We start from the raw sequence: 17,745 nt of genomic DNA on the forward strand, positions 1-17,745 counted from the left end.
TTGCAAGCTCTTCTCTTTATTCTGGTGTAGTTTGTTGAGAATAAAAGTGATCCTGTAAAGAGTTACGATAGGTCTAATACTTTAACCACAGTATTGCAGAGCAGCCTTTCACAAAAAAAATGGAAAAAATGAAGAAAAAGTGATAGAAAGGGTGTCAGAAGAGAGCAATGATTTTCTATGGCTCAGAGATTCAATTTTCTTCTCTGCTGTCAGTATCTATGTAACTTCCACAAGCTTCTGAAACAGTTACTTGCAGAAGCAGAGAGTCATGGCCTGGTATTTTATATCCATAAAAGAATTTTGTTCATACTGTGCAAAAAAGATAGGACAATGAAAGTTAAGTGCTGAAGCCTGGTGTGGGTGTAAGTAGACTAAAGGAATGATATAATTCAACTTCCCACTCTGCACCTCTGAATGGAGGCAGCTGCAGTGCTGCAGATTAATGTTCAAAAGCAGTAAGACAGGGAAAATTATTTATTGCTTGATAATAATATCAGCACACAAAGGATCCAGTTGAGGATGCAACTATACTTTTTTGCACTTTCAAGTGTCCAGAAGCCTGTGCTGAAAGGGGAAGAAGGCATGGTGCACCTTCTGAAAGACAGAATGAAATAAAGTTTGAAATTCTTGACTGGCCCTGGAATTCATGCAGTTGTTCCTGTGTTACAGTGTCTTCACCATCACCTCTTGGGCATGACATAACTATAAACATTTTCCACATCGTAGATCTGTCACGACAAAACCCTTAATTGTTTGCATTTCCTTTTACAAAGTGGTTTCACCTTGAAATGTGTTAACCTACTTATTTTGTCATAGAAGATCAATTGCATTGGAAAATGCTGGTAAGGATATTCTAAATAAAGCCCAGTTACCTGTGGAATGCAGTGTAGTGACTTGCATATTTGGATTCAGTTCTTCAGCAATAGTGCTGTCCTATGGGAAAATGTACAATTAACACCAGGTTTTGATGGTTGGTTGTTGAAAGGTGTTGCTGAAGATGGAAGAAAATGCTCAGTCATTTACTTTGAGAAGAAAAATGGAATACCTGTTTTTTAATTCAGTACTCGTGTTATTCTTTCTTAGGGGTGACTGAAAAGGGCAAGGCATCCCCTCTACAACCTACAGACAATGAAAGTGTGTCAGGTCACGTATCATCTCTCTCTAGAGGGTCTGAATTGAGTAAACTGGAGCAAAGATCTACAACTGATAGTATGGAACACACACCACAGGTAAGTGTTGTATTTCATTCTGTTCTTTTGTGGATATGAAGATGCTGGTTTTCTGATGCAACTGTTTCAGTAAAACTGGCAGGCAAATTAAGGAGGTACAGTGCAGAGCAAGTACTCAGAGCAGAACAGAACATTTTACGAGAACAGGAATTTCCGTTCAAAAGCAATGGCCCGTGGTGTCTGCCACAGGCTCTGACGTTGACTGACAAGAGATTGCAAAGGTAATTTGCTTGGCAAAATGCTGACTTTTGGTGAGAAAATGCAGCAGAGTTACTCAGGCACCACATTAGCTATTCCCAGAGTTGCTTGGAAAAGAAAAGTTGCAGTTGGAGTAATTGCTAGCTAAAGACACGGTGGGAGAAGAATGTAAGGAACAGTGAACAAAGGCTTTTGTACCTCAAGTCTTTTACCTAATTAGATGGTCAGGATGGAGTCTGGGGTTTCTAACTAGACTTGGTTTATGACTGAGATGCAGGTGGAAGGGGAGTACGTGCTTGCTCGTTCTCAGAAAGGCACGGCGGGGCAGGCATTTGAGTGCTTTCCTTTGTTTCAGGCACTAATGCTCTTAGTCCTGTTGGTCTGGAAATCAACATTGTTTCTAAAGCTGATGGCTTTTACTGTTAGCTGAGTGGTTTTTTAACATTTAATTTGTGTTAGTAGTTTACTTGGGCAGCAATGTGAAGATAATGGAGTTAAACTAATGATTCTGTCCTATTGCTAACAGCAGGCAAACATTTTCTTGCTGTTAAGAAACGTGGCAGCAAACAGTAATAGTCATACTTCCTTTTTATTTTCCGTTTCAGCTACAAGAACAGAAAGTTGTCAAAGTCTGTCTCTACATGGCTCTTGATGAAATTCCCAAAGAATTTGTATCAGACTTTACCGTATATTTTCTGAGAGACGCCAAAGGTATGTGCCCTGAATAACTGCAGGCTCAGCGTTTTCAGTGTCACATTGAACTTTACTTCACATTGAGAAAAGGTGATGGTGACAGGGATTCAGGATAGTGCATATCCAGATTAATTAACTGGGTACAAATACTCTCAGAGTAGAACCAGGAATCAGGAATGCTCTTCATATGAAATTTATGGGAGGTTAGCTATCTCCCACGTTTTACCATCAAGGATGAAGCTTTCATGCTGCACCCAGAGGAACTAAGAAGGTGTAGTTACTACAACTGTTAGAACTGTGTACGATGTTTGGAGGATGAGGAGCTGTATCTGAAAGTTAGACAATAAGGTAGTGATAAGCACAACTGGGTTATCAGACTTCCTGACCTGACTCAAATTCTGATACACAACAGCAGAATGTTTTATTCTGGTATTTATTGCAGCATCTGGAGTAGCTCTGGTTCAGGTTGTAATCAGACCTCAGTATCTGACTCTAGCCCTATAGGAAACAGGTTCTACACTAAAGCAAACAGGTATTTTCACACCTGTGTCAAGGAACAATCAACAGTATGTTATGTCTAATTTAGTGCCAGAGATTGGTCCCAGCATAAGCATTTATGTGGGCTCACCAAGCAGCAACATGTGTTGTTTGAAGCTACTAAATATTTTGTACGTGCCCATTAGTTTCAGTTTTTAGAAACAAGCCAATTGAGAAAAAAAGAAAATTATGATAGTGTATTTGGTCATTTTATGGCAGTTCTGTGCAAGATTTTCCTGATCTGTCTGTAGAATAGGAGTTCAAATCAAGACCTCTGTTTTGTTTGAACAGAAAACCGTTTCCTACCTATAAGGCTGGAATGTAAAGACTTAGAGTCAGATGATAACACTTGAGTGTTTGTTTTATTGGAGCTTTAACTTATTATGGAAAGGACTTTATGCTTTCTGTATAAAATAATTAGATTTATGCTAATTGTTTGTATACTATTTAGAAAGAGTTGCTGAACCTAATGACCTGAGTGAAGCTAATGAGGTTCTTCCTAAAGTGATAAAGTTTGGTTTATTGACTGATGATACTCTTTTGATGCTAAAGAATGCCATCTCACAGGTAAATGTGTAACAGCTTTTATATATGTAGTCTTGAGTGTTTCTATGAGTGATTTGCCTATTTAGTATTCTGTTGACAATATGAACCATGCATAAGAAATACTAGTATTCGATGAGTGACCTTCATATGCCAAAACGAAGTTTTTGTTAATCCTTATTTGATATTTTGTTTCCCAGTTTTTTGTGAAGATGTGGAGATGGGCATTATTTCATTGTCTGGCCCCATATGAGAAACATGTAAGACTGTGACACCAGATACCTCTATTTTTGTGCCGATAGACTTTTGTAAAAGCATGCTGGAGCTATTCCCCTGCAGAACTTGAGGTAGAGAGAATGATGCTAAGGAGGTGAAATGGAAGGACATGCACTTAGATTAAATTTTAGAACAACAATCCATTGCTTAATGAATTGCTAGTAAGCTGACTTTTATTGTTTTCTTTTTTAATATGAACCATCTAATCTGTGGTACCTGTTCGAATTATAGACACTTTCACCAGCTGTCTCCTATAGTCAGCAGCAGATTGAGGAAACTTCCTTTCATCCAGATAGTGAAAACACAGATTCTGAAAAAAGGAATTTACTCATGACTGAGCTTGCAGAAAAGAAAGAACAGCCTGTGGAATATTGTAATATTCAGATGAGGAATGAGATTCAAATGAGCAGGCAAAAATTCCTAAGTGTTACTCAGCAGACTACACAACAAACTGAAGGTGAGTATTCTGCCTAAGCCAGCGCTGTGGTTTTTAGAGTACATGACAGTAGAAAGAGCTTCACCTAGGAATGGCTTTATATAGAATAACACATACAGTTTCTGGGGAAGCTCCAGACCTGATGAAAGTTTATCTTTGCTGATAACAGTAGTATTTTTACTGCCCTGAAGCATAGCAGGCAGTATGGAGAAATAGATGAAATCAGTGGTAGTCTTTCAAACAGCCTGGAATAAGAGCAGGAGAGAGGGTAAACATGCCTCATTGCTTACCAATGTTCAGGGGACTCAGGCCATAGCAGGGTATAGAAAGTGGTAGACCAAATGAGACCCTCGTGTGTTGTTTAGCATCCCTTCTCTGACAGGGGCTGCTGTCATGACACTAAGGGGAGCGTAGTGGCCTACAATAAGCAGATTGATAATCTTCTTCAGCAGAGCCCTAAACCGAATTCTGAATAGTTAGAGATCGGGTTAAGGATTGAAACTAAGTGCTTTTAATGTATTTCTAGGAATATATCTTTCTTTGCAGTGTGTTAACTGTGAAGCAACTGGATGTTTTTTGATGTATTCTCACATAGGTAGAGCAGGTGCTATGTTACCTATCGTCCAGTAGCTAACAAGATGGAACGCATAAGCCGTTTCAGTGATGTTACTTCACTAATGCTGATGGAACAAGACAGTTAATGTGCCTTTTCTTCCAATAGGAAATATTAAACTGGAGATGCCAACTATAAATCTGGACAGAGAAGTGAGTGCTCTTGCCACAGTTCCAGAAGTGGTTGAAGCTCTGGAAAGTTATGCAATGACCTGGCAGAAATTAATATCCACAGCTCTAGAGGAACAACTGAAGAAGGTTCCACAGGTAATGCTGCTTTTATTCCTGGAAACACTACTTCATTTCCCCACAAGAATCTCTTTGAGCGGTTTGTGCTCATTTTTAGTCCGTCTTCATGTTTGATTGTTGGAAAGCCATTTACTAATTGATGTAAAGTAGAACAAAAGTAGTGAGGAACTGTGTGAGTCTGGGAAATAGAATATAAATAGAATATAAAGTAATTCACTGCAGATCCTACCCACACAGGATAACTGTGGAAAACTAAGACATTTTTGTTATCTGCTCTCTTCTAAAGATAGCCATGCAGTTTTAAAAGCTGCAGTGATTTTTTTTTAAATACACAACTATATTTTTGCTTGAAAAAAGTCCTCTCTTAAACAAAAAAAACCCACAATTGTAAGGTTCTGATTCTGCAAACACTTCCACATATGAACAATACCATTAGACATACTGTGGTATTTAATGTCTACAAAGTTACTTGCGCATAAACTTTTGCAAGCATGGACTCTCCAGCTTCAACTCAGGGATATACTCCTCAGGAGCAGTGCCCTTCAGTGTGTGTAAAACTTTTGATTTCAAGGATCTTCTTCCGTCTGTTTTTTTTTTGCATGGTTGAATCATGTCAGGGTTTTCTGAGCATACAGCATATTGAAAAGAAGGAACAAATATAGTCCTGGTTATAGGTTTTCACTCTTGTGTAACAGTAATTTAGAATTTTTATTTTATTCCACATTACTTGTAGGGTGATGGTCCACTTGCAGAAATTAACCTTTGGCGTGAAAGAAATGATACTTTAAGTGCTCTTACTGAACAGACAAAGCTTCCAGAAGTGCAAAAAGTCTTGGCAATATTACAGGAAGCTGAATCTGAGCATACTGGAGATTTACAGATAGTCTTAAGAGACCTCAGAAAATGTCATGTGGAAGCTATGGATAATGTTAAGTTTCTTTCAACTCTTGAACGCCATTTGAAGGTATGTATCCTTAAGAAGACTTTGTGAAGTTTTAACTGTAGTTGTCTGAGTTTGGTTTCTCTGTTGACACAATCATCCGTTGTTTATTTTTTACTTTTTATCAACAATAAAGATATACTCTACCTTTTTTATAGTTAATAAAAAAAAGGCTTGCTTGTTTTGTTTGAGTGACAGTTGTTCTAATAATTGAAAGCAGAAGCCCAGAGCTGTGAAGAGCTTGGTTTGTAAAACACAGGCTTGGGAAAATTTGTTAGCATAGCTGAATTGGGGAAAATAAAGGTTCCTCTAGTCCATTTTTGAGGTAGCTTCTATCACTGATTACAGCTGATGTCTCAATTTTTAAGCTTTATTGAAGATCATCCAAACATCCAAATAAAGAGTTAAGCCAAAACCAGTCTTGGGACATCTTTTACAGAAAAGAGAATATTAATGAGACAGGATCTAAAAAGCGTTTGGAGAATCGATGCAGATTTGCACATCCTTAACCAAGTGTGTTACTTGGGCACCAAGGTGTTGCCTTGACTGGGTAATTTATTTTACAATGTCACAGAATTTCTTAACTTTGGGTATCTATAGAAAAAATACTGGCTTATAGAGTATGTATCTGTATATTTTCATGACATGTTATTCACAATATTTATAATAAATTTAATAGAATTTAACATATGGCACTGGATTTCATGTTGTTTTGGATACAATTCCTTCACTGATGAATGCCTTGAGAATGGTATGGGTTATCTCACGGCATTACAACAAGGATGAACGGATGGTACCACTCATGGAACGAATTGCATGGGAAATTTCAGAAAGAGTGTACAAAGTTGTGGATTTACACACGCTGTTTAAGTAAGTACTGGATTCCTGTTTAACTGGGCTGTATTTATTAAAAACTTTCTTGTCTTACAGGAAGTGCAGTAGATAGCACTTTAATCCAACAGGTTTCATCATTTTTCACTATCTGAAGTTGTATTAGAAGGTCAATTAAAAGTCAATTTATTTTGTAATTTTCATGAGTTACTGAATCAGCCCTGAAGAAATCGGTGCTGGTCCTCTTTTGTCTAGAAAGGACGTAAATTAATAAACCCAATAGAATTATAGTGATAAAGAAGTGACAGAAATATAATCAAAATCAGTACTGAAATAATATCTCCTCTCAAAATCAGTCATATTAAAAATTAAGACCTCACAGTTTTAAGTTTTGCCTAGATCTTTTATAATTAGAAGCTGCTAAACCAGGGCATATTAATCCAGTTGAGATATAGTTTTCTATCTATAGTCTTTTTATCTATAGTATCTTAACTGTTTTGATTTGATTAATAGAGAAGATAGAGCTGCTGCAAAAAAGAAAATAGCAGGAGCCAAAAGCACTCTTGAACAATGGAAGGAATGTTATTTTGCTGTTCGTGCCCAAATTGAAATATCAGGAAGAGAGCAACACTGGGAATTTGACCGAAAACGTTTATTTGAAAAAACGGATTATATGGCTTCAATCTGTCAAGATCTGTATGATATTCTGCAGGTAGTAATATAGACAATAAAAAAAGGGATTGTGTGATCAGTGTCTTGTTCCGTAGAGGAGATTATTTTGTATTGTAGCTGTTGAAATGTTCGCAGCTTTTAGTTTTGTGAGTGGTTTTGTGTTTAAGACCTGAGCAGTGCCTTTGATTCCGACAAAATGGAACTTAACGTTTGAGACAAAATAACTCTTCTCAAGGTACTGGTTGAGAAAAGATATTACTGTGTATGTTGCTGTTATGAACAGACAGACTTGTAACAACTGTTTCACAGATTTGCAGTTTTCATGGGTTGCTATCTTAAAGAAATAATTTTAGATAAAATAACCATTTAAGTATACCATAATATTAAATTTGACCATATATGAATCTGTATATCAATTGCATGATAACACATGAACCATTAAAAATACAGTCTTCTGGTATGTTCTTCGGAATTAACAGATCACTGAAGAGTTTTACAATGTATTTGGTCCCGAACTGAAAGCTGTCACAGGGGATCCAAAGCGTGTTGATGATCTAGTGAGAGCAGTAAATGGCCTAACTAGTCCTATGGAAGAACTGACTTTTGATCTTTTTAGCATTGAAAATGCACATGACTGGAAATTAATTATGGAAGAATTTAAAGAAGAAGTTTCAGTAAGTACCACATACTGTGATCCCCCTCATTACGTCTTATAGATAGATTCCTTCTAGAATATCAATGTTTTCATTTAAAGAAAATATAAGTTTGCAAAAGAAAAGAGTATATAAATAAATATGTGAATGAAAATGTGAGGAATTCGACCATATTTTAAAGTCAGTATGCTGTTTCCAAGTTGTTTTTGTTTATAGTTTCACTTTATCATGAAAATGGTGAAGCACACTTTTTGTTCATTAGCAGAATCGCTACAGTATGAACAGAGGCTATATATGACCTCCCTGTACTCGTGTACTTCCTTTTCTGGTTTCATTCAGTCCTTCACCCCTCAGCTAAGAATACCGACAAAATACAAATTGTTATGATGTTTTTTGGGATTTATATACCTGCCCAGCAAACATATTAGTTTACATTAATTTCCTGCAGCTTACTGAAAAGGCATCAGTTTGTAGTAATCTATAAGACAAAAAAATAGTAAAAATATGGTTGACCATTCTTATTAAAAAGTCTTTTCATTTTGCCCTCTTTTCTTGGTTTTACAAGATGAATCTCTAAATGATAGCATTTCTTTGCCATCTTCCTTTGTTTAGGTTATTGAAGAAGATTCCAAAAAATTTATTGATGAATCTTTTAAGACCCTTCGATCAGCAGAAGCTGCACTTGACATGCTCTTAAACTTCAAACACATCCGCTCTCGTGAAACCATTAATAAGCAGATGATGATGAAGTTCAATGATATTTTGGACCAATACTGTAAAGAGGTATTTAATTTAAGGATTTCTTACGTAGTACATGAAGCTCTTTACCTAGTGGCATTCTTAAATCTGTGTATATGTCTAAATACCTGTAGTGTCCTTTACTACCTGAAAGACTGACAAGTTTTACAAAATAAACATAATAATTGCTCTCACTTTTTGGAGCCTATTGAAGAAATAGGATGGTTAATTTGCTGAAACAGATGTGCATATCTGTATGTACGTGGCACTGTACGGTAACTGAAAGATGTTTGCATGTACTCTGAATGTGACAAGGCTTGCGGCTATTCCTTTACCTTGTGAGCAGTAGGTCAACAGTAATCCTTCCTGAGCAAATACATCTTTCACACCTTACAGCTTTTTTGTGATGGACAAGTTCATGGTATGACCAAAAGGTGTCAGAGATCAACCGTGAAGGCAGAAATAATTCCTGACATGTTGAAGACTGTATATGGGAAAGCTTTTCATGTCAGAGCATTTTTCTTGATATTTCAAAGAACGTTGAGTTTAACAATAAAATGTAATCTTACAGAAAACACGGCCACAATAGCAGTTCCACTGGATATAGAAAGGAAGACATTCTCTGTAATACAATTAATACAAACAAGAGATGATGGGGAAAAAAATAATAATTGTTTTTATCCTGCTGCTGGAATTAGCTTCAGAGCTTGTACTGTGTAGCAGGTTAGATACTGGCCATGGAGAAGCAAGTGGAGAAATGATTCTTTGCAATATTTCATTCTCTTCTAGGTCGAAAATGTTAAGCAAATCTTTGTGCAGAACCTGAAGGATCCACCTTTGTACAAGAATCAGCCTCCAGTGGCCGGAGCAATATACTGGTCCCGATCCCTTTTCTATCGGATCAAACACACTATTATTCGATTTCAAGAAGTAGAGGGATTGCTTGCTAGTGAACGTGGAAAGGAAGTATGTTAGTTTTTTGATATTTAATGAAGGAAGAAATACTTTCTTCATATTCTTCTTCTTAAGATGTGGAAGTGCTCTTATGTGAGGTGAAGTTCCAAGAATGTCTTTGCACACAGCAAGCCATGTTAGATGTGAAAAGCTAATTGGGACTTTCCCACTGTTTTCCAGAGACAGAGTGACGGAATCAATGACTGAATTCAAGAGCATAAATTCTCCATCACCTGTATTAATTACAAGGCATTATTTGCCCTCTCATCTAATAAAAATAAGAAAGCATATTAAGACAGCATATTAAGGCAGGTTAGTGGAACATTTGTCATGGTCTTTAAAATTAGTTATGTAAAATTTTCCTTTCTAGGTAAAACAAATATATCTTCAAGTGGCCAAGAGGATGAAAGAGTATGAAGATCAAAAATATAATCAGTGGAGAGATGGGACGGAACAGATACTCCCACTGCTATTGAAAAATAATCTTCTGACTGTCGTCACTGGTGGAGCTGCGACCCATGTCAATTCAGAGACTTTTGAGCAGGTGAGATATAGGAAGATTGTATAGCAGACTTCTCTATAAAGAAGAACTGAAACCTATCTGATGGTCGGTGATATTTTTCTAATAACAATATTTTAAACAGTTTTTGAAAGGAAAATTTTAAAAGTTCTGAGCTCAGAATTGTTTGTTGTCCTTTATAAGACGTAGTTGCTGAATGACCTGGCAAATGAAATGGGTGAATGTTGTTTCTCTATGTTTTCTTCTGTGCTGTGATTCCTGTTAATTTTTGGGTTTTGGTGCAATGTCTTTGGGACATTACAACAAAACTTGGGACTGAGATTAGGAAGAGGTAGGTTCCCAGAGGAGATCATGCAAAATCCTGTTCTGACTAAACTTTTGTCTGACTATGAACTTCCATTGGGTTTTCTGTTGTAACTGGTTGCAGCTGTATGTAAACAGTGCTGATTTGGTTTGTTTCTTGTAATCAGCTTTCATGGAAGAGGTATTTGTGTGTAGTTTCTGAAATTAGAATGCTGAGGTTGTTATTGAATTTTAAAGGTATTTCCACAAGCTCTGAATGTCAGCCATTCTAACTTTTACCTACTGCCTTATCATAGAATCATTCAGGTTGGAAAAGACCAAAGCTAACCTTTTTGTCGCATTGTAAATTTGGTGTTCCTTTCCTTTCTGCTGCTTTTTCTTGTGTTGTAGAGCTCTGTGACAGAGGAGCCTATCACCACAAAGGAAAGTGTCCGCTTTATAGTGAATTTTTCTCCCATACTCCAAGAGATTATCATTGAAACAAAGTACATGGAACAACTAGGGTTTCCAGTCCCAGAAATAGCAAGATATGTGGCATTACAGGAAGACAAATATCTTAGGTAAGGCTGTAACAGAGTATGTGTTCACATACAGACTTATGGCAGTGTTTCAAATGATTTCACTCCAAACCAGAAAGGGCCTTGAGTCATCAAATTTTGGAAATATGAGAGCTCTTTGTGACTTTTTTTTAAGGGTAAAATGACTAATGGCCATGTTGCACTAATAAGATTTTCTCTGGCACTATCTGCATCCTTTACCCTGTAGGACGATGTCATACAAATGAACATCTTGTCAAATCTGAGAAAAAACAAGGAAAGTAATTTGTTTTGCAATGAATTGTTAGTGCCATTTAGATTTCAACTAACATTTAAACTCACTGCAGCTTTCTTCTTGTGCAGCTTTGGATAAGTCACTTTTGCCCAAATTATGACAGGCATTTAGCACACAGGTATGCTGATAAGAGCCCTAACAGGATTTTAAAGTTCGCCTGTTGAGTTACGTGTTTCAAACTGAGCTGTCTTAAAAACTTTTTCTGAGTTGGGGCGGAAGAGGTTTGTCTAGCTGCTATTGGAGCCATATTAAATTTTTCTTTTGTTTTCAATAGGAAACGAATTGCATTTATAATCAATACATATTCGGTGGTTATTTCTGCAAATTTTGCTTTATATAGAAGTCTGAATGGAACGATGGAAGCGATCTGCTCTTTGATCTGAGTTCAGAGCTGTATTTCCAGAAAATAATGATTTTATGTTTTGTTGTTGTTGTGTTTCTTACACTCCTTAGGTATACAAATGGATTGAAAAACATGCTGGATCGCTATCACAAATTAATGGAAACAATGAATGAAGCAGAAACCAAACTTCTTGATGACCATATTCAAGAGCTCTGGAGAGTATTCAAATCAGGACACAGAAGACTCAAGTGGAATTCCTTAGGTAATGGAGATACTATTTTAGATACTGATACTGATTTTCAGTTAAAAGATTTCTTCAATTCTGCAATCTTTTTTTTTTTTTTTTTTTGTCATATGACAGCAATGTATCCCTAAATGGTACATCCTATTGCCACAGTCAGAATAGTAGGTTAGACAGACTCTGATCCGGGAGGGTATTTCTTATGTTTTTATTATGTCTAAAACACTAAGTGGAAATGGATAGAGACTCTTAGATAACAGCTGTAGGGGAGCTAGATGAAGGATTAGGTGAGAAATCGTCTAACCTATCTTTCTGCAGAGCATCAGTTCATTCTCAGAGATAAACCACATCTGGTTGTGTCAATTTTGATGCATTGCTGACATAAAAAAACCCAAATGGTTGTGATTTATTTCAAGGTATTGGTGACTTTATTGTCCGATGTACACGAGCCATCAGGAAGTTTGAATCACTTGTCCATCAGATTCATAATAACTCTGAAGACATAAACAACGCACTTCTGTTCATAGAATCAACAAATCTCTTTAAGTTTCCGCTTTCAAAAAATGGCGATGAACTTCCTAGTAAGTCTTTATATTCCAAGCTCTGTGATGTTTTATTTTGCTCTGTCTGCTACTTTGCATTTTTAGTTGCCATGATCAACTCTGTTAATTGTTACCAAAACTAGTTACAGCAGTATTTCATGGTGTAACAGAGGAAGCACAAGCAGAGATTTAGTACCCTGAAGCTGACGGTGTCAATGAGACAAACAGATCATTTGACTTGCGTCCGCCTTGCTTTTGATCACTTTTCCCCTAGCTTTCCCATGATCCTTCTTGTATGCAGTAGTACAGCCTTAGAGCTGCAATCTGCATGGAGTGTCAGCTCCCTTTTCGGCCATCTGAACTGAACTGGTTTCCTCAGATGGAAATTGCAGTGAGGCGATTGTCTCCCAGGTGTCCCTGTCACTTGAGTGAGTGGGTGATGGATCAAATTTCTTTCAATGCTTTGTAAGTCTTAAAAAGATTCCTTTCACATCTAATGGTTGCTATTAAATAATTGAATCCATATACAATCAGAGGGCTGAAATATTAATAAATTAAGCATTAATAGGTGACGATGTTTTTTATCAGTATACAAGATCAATTTCATGTTCACAAATAAACCCCAGCTAATTATTCCAGTATGCAAGTCTGTTAGGTCTTTTGCAGTTAATAACACTATTTTTTGTATCTTTTATAGAAGTGAAAGAATTTTTTGAGTATGTTAAGTGTGAAAGAGCAAAAGATGTGACACACATGGTTAGAAAGTATTCTACAATTCCACAACTGCTAATGAAAGTGGAAAGACGAGTTGCCAATACAAACAGTGGCAAATCTCCAAAATTAACTTCCTATTATGCATACTGGGAAAATAGGATTTATCAAGTGTTGACACAGTTAATTGTGAAGTAAGTCAATTGTTTGCTTTAATGGATTTTCAGTCTTTCATCTTCATTTTTTTCTGGATCTGTTGATGAGTGTGTATACTGATTTTTTGAGTTTGAACACCTCAGTGATTTGCATTTTGAGACAGATTTGTATTTATACTGTTTTTTTCCTGTGAAGAATGGAGAACTGACAACAAGGTACAGGAGAAACCCAAGTTCTTAGAAAATGGATATTAGCATGTTGTTGGCAGAAGAAAGCAGTAAGATACATTTTCTGCAGTGCATGTAGTTGCATTTCCTTGGTTTATTTTTAAAATCAAGGTTTTGTTTTACTAAAGAATACAATTTTGAGAACTTGGTGTCGGGGTGCCAGGTGTATCCCTATCATGCAGGAGACACCAGTAAAAGAACAAAGGTTTGTTGGATTTTACTTTTACCTCTTCTGCAGCAACTAGGGCCAAGGAGGTTCTTGTAGCAAGGTGTTGTAAAGGCTTATATTATAAGGAATATATTATTACCATAGAGCATTACAGAGTTATAAAAGCTTCCCAGCCATTTCTTCTTCTCATGATCCATGTCTTTATAATCTGGTCGGTGCTCAACTCACTTCTGAAGCTTCATTGTGCTTTCTTGGCTGGACTTTTGCAATAGAGTTGACCATAGTCACAGGGTCCTTTTGCACCAGGGTATCCCCATTTATTCCTTCCAATAGCTTCTTTTAGCTAGTCAAGCTTTTGCATTAAATCAGCATTAGTGGGACAATTTTGCTCTGATACACATCAGTGTTTCCAGCTGAAATCGGTGGTAATTGGCTAAGCACATACCCTATAATTGCAGTATCTGTTGGGCATTTCCACGGGGGGCAGCACCTGGTTATTACTATCTTTGACATGACTTTTTTCTTTTCCCAGGAATTTGAAGGCTTTCAATGCAGCTGTTCTTGCAAATGTGCCACTGTTCCAAACAGAAGCTATTTTATCTGTTTCTGAGATAGTCTTGCAACCTAATGCCAGTGAGATTGACAAAATGGCTGTACAATGTATCCGAGACTGTGTTGAGGTCACTAAGGTGATTTTTGATAAAGATTTACTTGTTGCCAGAGTTTGCTTATGATTATAATGAATTAATCTTGCTTTATGTTTGGGAAAGCATAAATGTCATAGGGAAGATCCATATTGCTTTTATCTTGAAATCAAAATATCCAGTACATTGTTCTAATTTTACAGACCATCCTAATTTTACAAACTGATGACAAAGGAAAAAAATTGCCATAAAGCTTCATGCAATTTTTACCCAGGCAAAATTATTTATTACTTTGTAGCAGTTTTGCCAGTGTAAGAACATGATTTGGTTCTATAAATCAGCATACATCAGAAGGAAATGGTTTTCAGATTGCATTGCAGATGTTGCTTTCTGATGTATGAATAAGCTGTTGGAATAAGAAATGCCAGTAGCCTTCTCTATATCACAGCTCTTCTCAAAAGCAGCAGAAAACCAGGTCAGAAAATGTTGGGAGAAGGGCACCGAGGACACATCTAGGACACCAGGTTTACAGCAGATGAAATATCTAGCTTGCTGGCAAAGATGTGGCAGTATTTCCCTGCATAAGTATGTTCACACTGAACTGCTTTCCAGAAAAGATGCCAAATATTGTGGCAGTGTTCCTGCCCTGTGATGATGGAGAAATGATTCCAGATGTCACCTGAAAATAATAAATTTAGATTAAGTGTGCTTCCTATGCTCAGATTTGCTGTTCTGCTCCACTGCTGCATCCAGTCTGTTTGATCTAATACCTGTTTCTGTGTTCGTGATATGTTGTTACTCAGTGGAGATTTTAAAAGCAGAGTGAGTAGTGCATGGAAGGGTTTTGTTAGGATGAGATTAACTCTTCTCTCAAGTTTATGGTGAAAGGTAATCTCTTTTCTTGCTGTCAGAAAAACAATTGATTTGAGAAATCATTCACACCACTTCCTACATAGTCTCCTAAATAATGATTAATTTCTTCACTGAAAGGGTTATCAAGCATTGGAATAGGCTGTCCAGGGAATTGGTGGTGTCACCATCCTGGAGGTATTTAAAAGATGTGTAGATGTGGCACTTAGGGACATGGTTTAATGGTGGACTTGGCAGTGTTAGGTTTATGGTTGGACTCGATCACCTTAAGTGATTCTATGATTCTATGAATGATTCGATTAAAATTACTCTCTACAAAGTAACTGTTTTTCAACCCTGTCTTGAAAACTCTAGCATTTTGTACGATGGATGCATGGTACATGTATTGAATGCCCTCCTCAGCCTGTCGAGGAAGATGAAGTTATCACTTTCAGCTTTTACAGCGATATCTCCCAGAACCCTCTGATAATTGAACAGGCTGTTCTCATTACTCAGAATGTCCACAAACTCCTGGTTTCTCTCAGCAAGTATTTGAAGCAATGGAAGAGGTACCAATTGCTGTGGAAATTAGACAAAGGCGTAGCCATGGAGAGGTTAGCTGCAGAAAAGCCTGCTTGTATCACCTTTGATGAACAGTTGCAGTTCTATATGAAGGTAGCTCAAGAAGTGACTCAACAGCCATTGATTAAAGATGAGCGATGTATCAGGCTTCAGCTGGCTCCTTTAGTCTACACAGTGCAGGAGAATGCTAGAGGCTGGGTGATTTCACTTGGAAAGTCGCTTAATGAGTCTGCAAGAGAGGAGCTCTTCAGTCTTCGGGAGGAAATTCAGGTAGGTGTTTTCAATTCCTGTTGTCTGGTGTAGCTAGCATGGAGTAGTAGGTGATGATCTGAACCACGCTCCAAATTGATTGAAACTATCATCTGGTGTATTCTGGTATGTCATATGTAAAGAGGTGAGCCCTCCCTCTCTGTAGCTGGGAAACAGGAGAGTGTAGTAACATGAAAAGCCAGGACGTTTTCACTCCTGTATTGGCAAAAGGTTCATACTGGTGATTCTGAAGTTCCCTTTAAACTGCTGCTTGCAACTTCGATTTTGTTGTAGCAAAAACATCCCTTCTGTACTGGGGTTTACTTTTTGTTGATATTTTTTCTCTCTCTGTGTGCTATATTTATTACATAGATTAAAAATGAAAATGAATCTGCATAATATTTACTTGTGTTTGACTAATAATTATAATTCTGCCTAATTGCTTTGTCAGTGTTGCTTCTGGAAAATATTTTTACTTTTTACAGAGCTTATCAGAGAATCTTAAGAGATCTCCAGATTCCCTGGGAGATCTGAGAATTGTCCTTCGCACAATTGCAGAGATCAAAGGCATGTCCTTCAATGTGGAACTGAAATATTTGGACATCTGGGAGAGATACCGAACTCTTGCAATGTACAATATTCCAGTAAGTGTATGTTATGCCTTATCTCATAAAACATTTCAGATTTGAGCTAGGGACACAAGTGCCTCACATATGAATGAATAAATGTTTTCCTTGTAAGACATTTTACAGAATCACAGTGTTATTGAGGTTAGAAGGGATGTCCGGAGATTGTATAGTCCAAACCCCCTTCTCAAAACAGTATTTCCACTTTAAAATGGACATATTGCATGTGTTTAAATCTGATTCAGATAACTTTGATGCTTGTTTTGTGTTTTACAAATTTATAATGTGAACACGCACTCCTCACTTTTTTGTGACTAATCATTTCTTGTGAGACATGTTACTTGTTTTGTTTTAGGTAGCGAAAGAAGAGCAAGAAATGGCCAACAAGATTAGGGAAAAGTGGGAGGCTCTCTTCTTAGAAGCATCAGAAGTTGATCACAACCTTGGAGGCATAAAAAGGACATTCATGAAGGTAATATTTGTAATTAATGTTGAAAAAAAATCAGAAATGGAAAGGAAAACAACTTAAACACTGTTCTCTTTAGATTACAGAGCAACAAATTGAAGACTACAGCAAAGAGGTGGAAGATTTCTTCCATACATTCATGACTGAGGGGCCTGGTGCTGTTGGGGAAGATCTTGAAAAAGGTAAATGGATTAATGCCTGTAAAGTGATGTCTTAAAAGTATTAGTATTTGGACAATTCTTCAAATTTTATGTAAAAAAGAAAATTGTGCTTTCCTTATTAACATGCAAACTGATCAACCAGGAATGTGACATTTTTAGTACTATTAACTTCTACAGACTGTATGCAAATGCTGTCTTATTTATTCCTCATGATCCCTGGGATTGTTTATCTGGAAAAATTCCTCTCCTTTCCCAGGACTGGAACTCATGGCCATTTTTGAAAAAGAAGTGGAAAAACTGGAAAAAATTCATCAGGAATTGGGCAGTGTTGAGAAACTTTTTGACATGCCAGTGACAGTGTACCCTGACTTAATGAAAGCACAGAATGATATGAAAGGTCTAAAGCAGATCTATGAAATTTATGAATTACAAAGAGTAAGTATTACACTGTGTATAAGCAGACACACACGTATTCATGCACATACATACAGAAACGGTGAGGTAGAGAAGAAGAGGCTGCATTGTCTGTCCTCTGGTTACTATCAACTCTGTTCTAAGCCTTTG

At 37.0% G+C, this 17,745-nt stretch overlaps 1 protein-coding gene across 1 annotated transcript in view; it reads left to right on the forward strand.

Annotated features, from left to right (window-relative positions):
• The window catches only part of DNAH10 (dynein axonemal heavy chain 10), a 57,525-nt gene that overhangs the window by 1,110 nt on the left and 38,670 nt on the right, over positions 1-17,745 (forward strand). The window contains exons 2-23 of the mRNA XM_054220004.1: positions 1,699-1,725; positions 2,049-2,138; positions 3,109-3,224; positions 3,708-3,882; positions 4,610-4,791; positions 5,507-5,737; positions 6,393-6,583; positions 7,058-7,256; positions 7,696-7,890; positions 8,482-8,652; positions 9,397-9,573; positions 9,932-10,105; positions 10,775-10,944; positions 11,669-11,820; positions 12,216-12,380; positions 13,039-13,246; positions 14,137-14,293; positions 15,473-15,949; positions 16,414-16,572; positions 16,910-17,026; positions 17,100-17,202; positions 17,438-17,616. Of these exons, the coding sequence (XP_054075979.1) occupies positions 1,699-1,725; positions 2,049-2,138; positions 3,109-3,224; positions 3,708-3,882; positions 4,610-4,791; positions 5,507-5,737; positions 6,393-6,583; positions 7,058-7,256; positions 7,696-7,890; positions 8,482-8,652; positions 9,397-9,573; positions 9,932-10,105; positions 10,775-10,944; positions 11,669-11,820; positions 12,216-12,380; positions 13,039-13,246; positions 14,137-14,293; positions 15,473-15,949; positions 16,414-16,572; positions 16,910-17,026; positions 17,100-17,202; positions 17,438-17,616 (3,815 nt within the window). The remainder of the gene's footprint in view (positions 1-1,698; positions 1,726-2,048; positions 2,139-3,108; positions 3,225-3,707; positions 3,883-4,609; positions 4,792-5,506; positions 5,738-6,392; positions 6,584-7,057; positions 7,257-7,695; positions 7,891-8,481; positions 8,653-9,396; positions 9,574-9,931; positions 10,106-10,774; positions 10,945-11,668; positions 11,821-12,215; positions 12,381-13,038; positions 13,247-14,136; positions 14,294-15,472; positions 15,950-16,413; positions 16,573-16,909; positions 17,027-17,099; positions 17,203-17,437; positions 17,617-17,745) is intronic.

Source organism: Rissa tridactyla, chromosome 13, assembly GCF_028500815.1.
Source record: "Rissa tridactyla isolate bRisTri1 chromosome 13, bRisTri1.patW.cur.20221130, whole genome shotgun sequence".
NCBI classification, from domain to species: domain Eukaryota; kingdom Metazoa; phylum Chordata; class Aves; order Charadriiformes; family Laridae; genus Rissa; species Rissa tridactyla.